The 9,240-nt window shown below is 42.1% G+C and overlaps 1 protein-coding gene across 1 annotated transcript; it reads left to right on the top strand.

The window, feature by feature from the left end:
* The first annotated feature begins 3,740 nt into the window (after nucleotides 1–3,740).
* Nucleotides 3,741–5,821, top strand: LOC137261202 (large ribosomal subunit protein eL15-like). The gene is made up of 4 exons (XM_067798911.1): nucleotides 3,741–3,832; nucleotides 4,367–4,555; nucleotides 4,875–5,011; nucleotides 5,451–5,821. Exons 2-4 carry the CDS (start codon nucleotides 4,384–4,386, stop codon nucleotides 5,754–5,756), a joined length of 615 nt encoding a protein of 204 aa, XP_067655012.1. The 5' UTR covers nucleotides 3,741–3,832; nucleotides 4,367–4,383; the 3' UTR covers nucleotides 5,757–5,821.
* The last annotated feature ends 3,419 nt before the right edge of the window (nucleotides 5,822–9,240 follow it).

The raw sequence follows: 9,240 nt of genomic DNA, 5'->3' as shown, positions 1-9,240 counted from the left end.
GAGACCAGCTTATTGTCCCCTTAGCACCTGTGGATGAAGAAAATCAGTGTTTGTTACTTTCCAGATTCATAAAATATAGTGAAATACTGTGACCACACACAGTCACCTCCACAATCTGCACGATTGACCATCTGATCCAGTGTGCAAATCAGCCACTGGCATGCAAGCCTGTGGCTAGTATTAAACCAAATGGGACAGTAAATCTTCACAGTCAAGGGTCAGACTTGCTCATGAATTTTCATGTCATTTTGTAAATATATCACTTTCTCCAACTTGTTAAGTTATAACACACTTTTAAATCATGCAAGATTATGGCCTGATAAAGATGTTAATTTTAGCAGCTTAATGATGAAATCTGTGCCATACCTGCAATATTCTATTCTCATGTATTTACATAATTGTTGGCTTAGTTTCTACATTCAGTTTCAGGCTATTATTTGTGGTCTGCTAACTTTCAGGCATAGCAAAATTTGGAACCTATTTTGCTCTGACGTGATGTTAATTCTGGGGTTCTGGTTGAAGACAGGATAATTTTTCTGTTAATACAGTGGGGAGGTTGGAGATTATATAACTGGTGGGTGGGGTTCTGTGTGAGTGAAAAGTGGTGGTGTCATTGACTTGCTGGCACATATTTGTGGCTGCTTGTTCTGAAACATACCAATGCTAGTCCACTTATACTTAGTGGACATCCCACTTGAACAAAGAAAACTGGCTCAAGATCTTCAAACAGTTTCATCCTTTCAAGACCAAACCCAAGGCAAGTTACATCACCCGATATATTTTGCTATGAAGTGATGTGAGTCAACCGTCTGACCATCCCACCTATGGGGAACACTCTGTCAGCTACACCATAACTGTAGTCAGTCAACTACAGACAGGCATGGGTTATTGGGAACAGCAACTTGCTTCGGACCAGGAACAGGTATAAGACATTGTACCCATGTGTTTTGGTCTGAGAAACATGGCTGCCCTATGGACACAGGATCAGACTTGTCACAAGAGTGTATTTTCTGTGGGTTGTATTATTAAGTGGTAATTATTGTTGGGTCACAGCGTTTGATGTTTCGATTGGTGGTTGTTGTGGGTCACATTTTGTGGCATAAATGTTCAGTGCTTTGGGTATTTGGGCTGCAGGACTTTGGGGAAGTGCTCTAGAATTGCCTCCCTTGATTAATTGCTGACTTCTGGGAGGCTGGCTGAGAAATTCTATGTTAATGGCAATGGTTGCAAAGTGCCCAAATGTTCAGGAATCAGTGACTTTGTATATAAAGGCTGGCTGTCATGTTGATGACAGGACACACACACAGATTAACAGTACACTAAAACGATTGCCTTGAACGTCAACGCTTGACCTAACTGCTGCCTGACAACTTGCTGTGTTACATTCAGTAAAACTGTTTCTCACTCTCACACCAAGACTTCGGTGAGTTGACATTATATTTGTGACCCATTACTTTAGATTTGACTCAGTTGTATTGTACATGAAACCTCTGTTATGAAATTTTTGTATCTTGGTCCTATTTGCCGAATACAAATTATTGAAAATTTCAGACTTCTCAGTGTTATATTTTGCTGGTTCTGAAGGGATTTCGTACACCTTTTGTCACAGCAAATTATTCACTGTAACAGACTGCTTGGGAGAGGATGAGTTAAAATGGATCTGTTTGTTGTTTGTTTGTTGCTTTATGTCACACTCATCATTATTCCAGGCATATAATATCTGTGAAGGTCCCGGGGTAGAATAGGCCCTCAGCAACCCTTTCTTGCCCAAAAAAAGGCGACTATGCTTGTCCTAAGAGGCAACTAACAGGATTGGGTGGTCAGGCTTGCTGACTTGGTTGACACATGTCATTGGTTCCCTATTGTGCAGATTGATGCTCATGTTGTTGATCACTGGATTGATAGACAGACTCGATTATTTACAGACCGCCACCATATAGCTGGAATATTGCTGGGTGCGGCGTAAAACTAAACTCACTCACTCACTCCAGACACATAATGGCATTAATTGAAGACATGTGTCTGGACCAGACAGTCAAGTGATTGTTATCATCAGCATACATCTGCAAAGTTGGGATAATATGACATGCATCAAAAGAGGGCCTGACCATCCGACCCCACCATCTTAAACCATGCATAGGTTGCAGAGGACCAATTCTAACACAGATCTGGGACTGGATCTTGAAAGCAACAAATTTGGACATTTCATTGAAATAAGATATAACTCATTGTTGGGGATGTTGTTGCAGCGTCTAAAAAATCTGTGGCCTAGTTTGGAATCTATAAGAACATAAATTTTGACAGTTGCACTTGATTGTTAGATGTCATCGCAAGCTTTGCCATCACTGGAATAGAAAGAAAACTGGTAGCTGAGTCATTGACCATGAAACAAACATTCTTGTCTTGATATGTTCAACAGGTCACATGTATGTGAAAATCTGACCTTTAGCAATGAGAAACTATAACAGACTTAGCTGCAAACTTGAATCTATTCTACACACAGATAACCGGACGTTGTCTGTTTCATGAATTTCTGAAATATGTGATATTTGCTGTTGTTTGTGGCATTAATGCACTCCCAATCCAGAAGCAATGGTATAATATATTCTCAGACTTTACACTAAATAAAATTATTTAGATAGATTATTTCATTAAATTCTCCAATCATTTTCTTAAACCGTGTAGTCATATTTACAGATGCAACCAGCGTATCAGCACTGATTATTCATGATCCAGCTATGTTTTATTCAGATGTGTGATGAGCTGTTGCTGTAATGGGATGCTAGTGGTGATGATGCCTAGCATAAGTAAACCATGTACAAGTACTTGTAAAACTGTTTTACTTATTATTTATATTTGGTTCGGATAAATCCCAAGCCCAAACCTCTGCTGGCTGCCGCACCACGCACCTGTTTGAAAAGCCCGCCTTAGAAGTTTAGCAAAATTATTTGGTCAACGACTAGTTCCAATTACTTTGCGGGACCATAGCCTTCGGTTGAAACCTTTGGTGTTCCGATTGAAGAAAAATGCCAACCCTAATTTGTCCAAACAATCTACATAGTAATAATAAAAACCACTCATACACATACAGGTGGCAGCTTGGTAAAACTTGCCTAAATATCGGCTGGAATAACTTCAAATGAATTTATTTATTTCTCCTCGTCAAAATTGGTTACATTTGATTTATCTGCACACTACCTACGTGAAACACACTGGATATTTGCCACTAGCAGTAAACAGACACAAGGAGTCATGATAAGGACCCTCTCCTCTCATGGGCGTATCGAAAATGGTGGGTGCACACCCCTTCCCCTTCCCCCTCGGAAAAAATCTCTTAATTTAGACCATCTGGTAAACTGCATTCTATTCTATTATACCGTCCGCGGCAATCATTACGATCCTTAGATTAAAGGTTAGGCATCCTTTACGACCCTTAGCGTTTGGGTTAGGGTTCCATTAGATATCCTTTACGGTCCTTAGGCTCAGCGTTGGGGTTTCGGGTTAAGATAGTCTAGAGCCGCGATCAAGACATGACCGACACCTGGCCATGTCTTGACGGTACAGGACCGCATCGTGGCTAGGGTTGGGTTTAGGGTCGGGTACACTTGCCGATCTTAGGGAGCGGTAATTAATCTGAAAATGTGCGCCCAGTGAAACACAGTACTCCCTTAACTTGTTTATTTCATTATTCAGATACACCGACTCGCACATTCTGTTTTCGCATGTTAGGAAGGATATCTGTTGAGCGGGAAGTAGTATTAATGTAAGTCACGCGCGTTCTCGTCGTTCTCTCGTTCATCCTTTTTACAGGAAGTAGCACACAGTACCCGTGGTACGAATTGAGCTTGTTTTGAATCCATTCAATCAGCGCTTCACAATAACATTAAAACACATCCCTGGTAGCTACACAGATTGCTCCGATTCATTACTTGATGGCAACATGCATATTTCGACCCCGAAACTTTCCGATTGTGAAATAATATATTACTTGTTGACCGAGTTGAACGTCATCATGTTTACAGGCAACAAGGAGTTTGTAACATTTGTGTTATGATGTGCGTGAAGCATTTATGTTTAGTTTTAAATGACGTGAGATAGATAGTTACAAAGTATGAATATAGCAACGTCCGATTTGGGTATTATGGTATCCATCCTCACAAAGCAGTGACCCTATACATTGTGCTTAATTTGAGGGCATTTAGTTTCTTGTGTAAGTCCTTTAGTAATTGTGTAAGGGTTTGTTAATCATTATAGTATATATCAGTTTATAAATATTATTTGGGATGGGGGAACGACTGTCACCTTTTATTTACTCCAAGTGACAATTGTTGAAGTTAAATACACATGTAATTTTTCCTTCCTCCAGATCATTAATCTGCCATCATGGGGGCCTACAAGTATATGCAGGAGATGTACCGCAAGAAGCAGAGTGACGTGCTGCGATTCCTGTTGCGTGTAAGATGTTGGCAGTACCGCCAGCTCTCCGCTATTCATCGTGCTCCTCGCCCCACCAGACCCGACAAGGCAAGAAGGCTTGGGTACAGGGCTAAGCAGGGTGAGGAACAACTTGAAGTTGAAAATCTAAATCACTTAAAATTTCTTTCGGTCTTGTCACTGCTCAAATGTGTTGATGAGTCAGTTTGAATACTAGCAATAAAGTCTATTAATAATAATGCCAAAGTTGTGACTAACAGATTTGAAACACACGTCTTGGTTTGACCTTGTTAGGTCTAGTCTTGTCATGACCTAACATGCTGTTCATTAAGCTGAATTCTGTGTATATTCATTATTATTTTGAAGAGTGACTTTATCATTGAACCCATGTTTTGCACTGTTTGATTGATTTGAAAATAACAAAATTCTTTGGTTTTAAGGCTATGTTATCTACCGTGTGCGAGTGCGCCGTGGTGGCCGCAAGCGCCCAGTGCCCAAGGGATGTACCTATGGTAAACCAGTCACCCATGGTGTCAACCAGCTCAAGTTTGCACGCTCTCTCCGAAGTGTTGCTGAGGTATGTGAAATGTCTCTACATAAAACTATACGCAATTTTACCCAGAAAGGTGTTGTAAAATCTAGATGTGTACACAACATTGTCTTGTACTTTGTGTAGTGTTAGCAAAACTAGATGCGAGTCAGGTGGGATGGATTATGAAGGGACTAGCTTATGCATGTTTTGGAGATCAGCCAAGGGGAGACAACTTTCCCTTATCTCCCTTTCCATGTAGTGTGATTTTTTGCAACTAATTAATTCAGATCCCACAGGAGACTTCCAGTGGGTTGCCAAGTGTATAAAACATTCTCGCTTTGTGCTGAAGACCCACTTTTGATTCCCCACATGAGTATAGTGTACGAAGCCCATTTCTGTTGTCCCCATCCGTGATATTTCTGGAATATTGCAGAAAAGCAGCGTTAAACCCAGCTCACTCACTCATTTGATCGTCTTGTTTCAGGAGCGTGTTGGTCGCAAGTGTGGAGGACTGCGGGTGTTGAACTCGTACTGGGTGGCAGAAGATTCCACATACAAGTTCTTCGAGGTGATCATGGTTGACCCAGCCAACAAAACAATCCGTCGCGATCCCGACAGCAACTGGCTGTGTCGTGCTGTTCACAAGCATCGCGAGCTGCGTGGTCTCACCTCTGCTGGCCGTTCTTCTCGTGGTCTTGGAAAGGGCCACAAGTTCACCAAGACAAATGGTGGTTCTCGTCGTGCTTACATGATCAAGCACAATTCACTCAGTCTCCGCAGAAAGCGTTAATTTTTTATTTATTTTTTCGGCTTGTATGTCATCTAAAGTCGACAATAAAAAGAAGCTCTGCCAAATAGTTTGTTTTGTCTTAGATGATCCACAAGATTCAAAGTGCGTTACATCTTTGTTGCAATGGTGATCATAGGCCGCTTATGGAGGATCACAAGGACTTACCAGTTAACTGAATTAGTACCGTTAGTTAGTGTCTGCACGAAGAGCAGGTTCAATCCATGGCAGTGTCATGCCAAAAGACTTTAAAATATGGTACTTGTTTTGGGTCTGGTGTGGTGCTGGGCATTAATGGATACAAGGACAGCTTATCTCAGGTAAGTGAGTTTGTGAAAAATAGCTTCTGTTGAGCAGAAACTGGGTACCCGGTGGGACAAGTCATGTGACTAGAAACTTCTAGCTTTGATTATCTGGGGTAATGATATGCCTGCTTTGGCTGTTGGCGCTATGAGCATTCACCTCGTGAATGGAATTTGGTGCAATATAAAGCACATAAAGGCACGTGCTCCAAGACTTGCGGAGGAAATGGATGAAGACTTGCATGCCAAGTTCCATGGTCCTACCTAGGAAAGAACTTTGTTGTAGGCACAACTGGATGCTCCAGACGAGGGGTTTTGTGGGCATATCAGCTCTAACCTTTCCCCAAAGAGAAGTTTCAAAACATGGTTGCCTTAGCATATCCAGCAATATTTTCCTGCAAAAAGTATTTCAAACTGTTCATAAAAATGTATTTTGATAGGGAAGTTACTGAACGGATGAATTTAGTATTTTATCAGATGTTTGATGACCTTTAGTTAATGTCAAAATAGATGCTTCAGTGAGTGACTTTAGTTTTACGTGGCACTCGGCAATATTCCAGCTATATGGCGGCAGTCTGGACCAGACAGTCCAGTGATCAACAATGCGAACATCAATCTGCGCAATTGGGAACCAATGACGTGTCAACCAAGTCAGCAAGCCTGACCACCCGATCCTGTTGGTCGCCTCTTACGACAAGCATAGTCGCCTTTTATGGCAAGAATGGGTTGCTGAAGGCCTATTCTGTCCCAGGACCTTCAGGGTCATATGATGCTTCAGTGGGTTTTTAGAAGATGCTATTTGATGAAATTTTCTTGATTTCATCCAATGATAACAGAATGAGTAGAAGATGAAATCCAGGAGAAATAGTATTTACAATGACAAAATAGCTCTTCTAACAAGTCATACCATTTAGCAATGAAGTGTTATGTACCAGCAGATTCAAATTTTATCAAAATTGAAAGTGTCAACGGTCCATACATTTTCTTTGGTGTGCTTGTGTGGGTGCTGTGTTGTGAATGCATATTTAATGCTACAGTGATTCCTTCATGTACTACCGACAAGAAAAAAGGGAACTAATGAAATAATAGAGAATTTGAAACTGCTTTAAATATCCACTAAATCAATTTTAGGCGTCAAGTTCAATATCTGGTGTGTCCACCATGTTGGGCAACACATTCACAGCACCTTGATGGCATGCTGTTAATCAATTTCCGGATGGTTGCCCGTGGTATTGCCCGCCATTCCTCTTGGAGAGCTGCACCAAGCTGGGCCAGGTTGGCGGGTCCTGGGTCCCTGGCGTACACCCTTCGACCAAGAAAGTCCCAGAGATGTTCAATTGGGGACAGGTCTGGGGACTTAGAGGGCCAGTCCAATGTCTGGATACCTTCTTGTCGGAGATAAGCGGAGACAATTCGGGCCCGATGTGGTCTGGCATTATCATCTTGGAATAGAAAATTTCGGCCGATAACTCTAGCCAATAGAGCCACAACAGGACGCAATATTTGGTCAACGTATCGCTGACCAGGCATGGCTCCGTTAATGATGACCAAATCTGATCGTCTGTCGTGTGTAATCCCACCCCACACCATGATAGTACCACCTCCATATCGATCATGGTCAAGAATTGCTGCTCTGGCATATCGCTCCCCGCTCCGACGCCAACAACGTTTTCTGCCATCTGTGAATCGTAGGCAAAACCTTGACTCATCAGAGAACATGGTGTAACGCCAGTGGCGCATAGCCCGTCCCTGATGCTGCCTAGCCCATGCCAATCTTTGGCGCTTATGGTGAGCTGAAAGGGTGACACCCTTAAAAGGCCATCTTGCTTTCAGACGAGCTTGATAGAGTTGGTTTTTAACAGTTGAGGTTGAAATGCGTCTTCCAGTGAGTGTGCGGAATTCTCTATTGATGTCAGGGGCCGATTTAAACCCTATCGAGTAGAGCAATTAACGTAATGAGACGATTCTGTTGTGGTGTCATTGATTTTGGTCTACCACGCCCAGGTCTCGTTGCAACCCCACCCGTTTGACGGTACTTATCCCGCAGGCGTGAAATTACACTTTTTGATTTACCCATCTGCCGGGCAACTTCACATAATGATGTCCTCCCCTCTATCATCCCCACAATTCTCCATTTTGTTGCTTCACCAAGATACTGCCTCGGAGGCACTTCTGTCAGTAAGAGTCAATCTCTATTGCATTAGTGATTGCGACTTCTCCAGTACATTTACAGGAGTTAACTTCTGTATGCACGTGTAGCACGTGCTGGGCATGCATTATGCGAAATTCCATTGTCACTGGATGTTGCGTTTGGGAGATACGCCACGATAACGGACCCTGTCAGTCAAAGTCATCTACATTCAATTTCTTGGTTCCCTTATTTTCTGTCGGTAGTATATATAAACATAATTTAAACAAATGACAGTTACACTGATGAATAAGCAAGGTCTGTTTTCTGAGGAGTAATCATTTCTCCTATCAGCACATTACATACACATTACATCTTTAGTGATATCTATGTGCTTTAGCTTCCAAGCATCAATGTGCTCAATGAGACTCTGTGTTTACTGACATATCAATGAGGAGATGGCGAAGTACAAGTGATGACATGCAGACATCACCCATGGTGGACCAAAGGTATGTCATGATCCTGATTGCCCTGTTGGATCTCTGGCTTGGTGCTGATGTCGTGGGCGTAGTGGGGAATTACCTGAAAAAATAAATGTAGGCATGTGCCTAAAGTATCCAATGGCAGGTTTACAACTGCCAATCAGTGTTGCAATACTTTAATTTGCCAGTGATCAGGGCCTGCTGGCTTTAAAATTTACAGGCCCTGAATGAAGTCTGCAGGCCAAGTTAGTTCAAGTCAAACCAATAAAAACAAATAGACTACCCTGTACACAGTTTTACATTGTTTAGTTCAGTCATTAAATTGAATGACATCAAATTCCTGTTGCAGAAATAAATTGGCAGATAATTTATTGAAGGCCACAAGGGCCTTCCAATATTTGAAACTGCTGGTCTGACACATCAACAACCAGCATGGAGCCTGTGGTTATCTTAACGCTGCTGCTAACACCCTCCAGGGCAGTGGGTTAGCATTGTGGATGGAGCGCTCATTGTTGCGCCAAACACCCGAGTTTGATTCCCCACATGAGTGCAAATGTATGAAGCCCATTTCTGGT

The sequence above is a fragment of the Haliotis asinina genome, chromosome 14 (assembly GCF_037392515.1).
Source record: "Haliotis asinina isolate JCU_RB_2024 chromosome 14, JCU_Hal_asi_v2, whole genome shotgun sequence".
Classification (NCBI taxonomy): domain Eukaryota; kingdom Metazoa; phylum Mollusca; class Gastropoda; order Lepetellida; family Haliotidae; genus Haliotis; species Haliotis asinina.
This window is presented reverse-complemented; position numbering and strand designations above follow the sequence as displayed.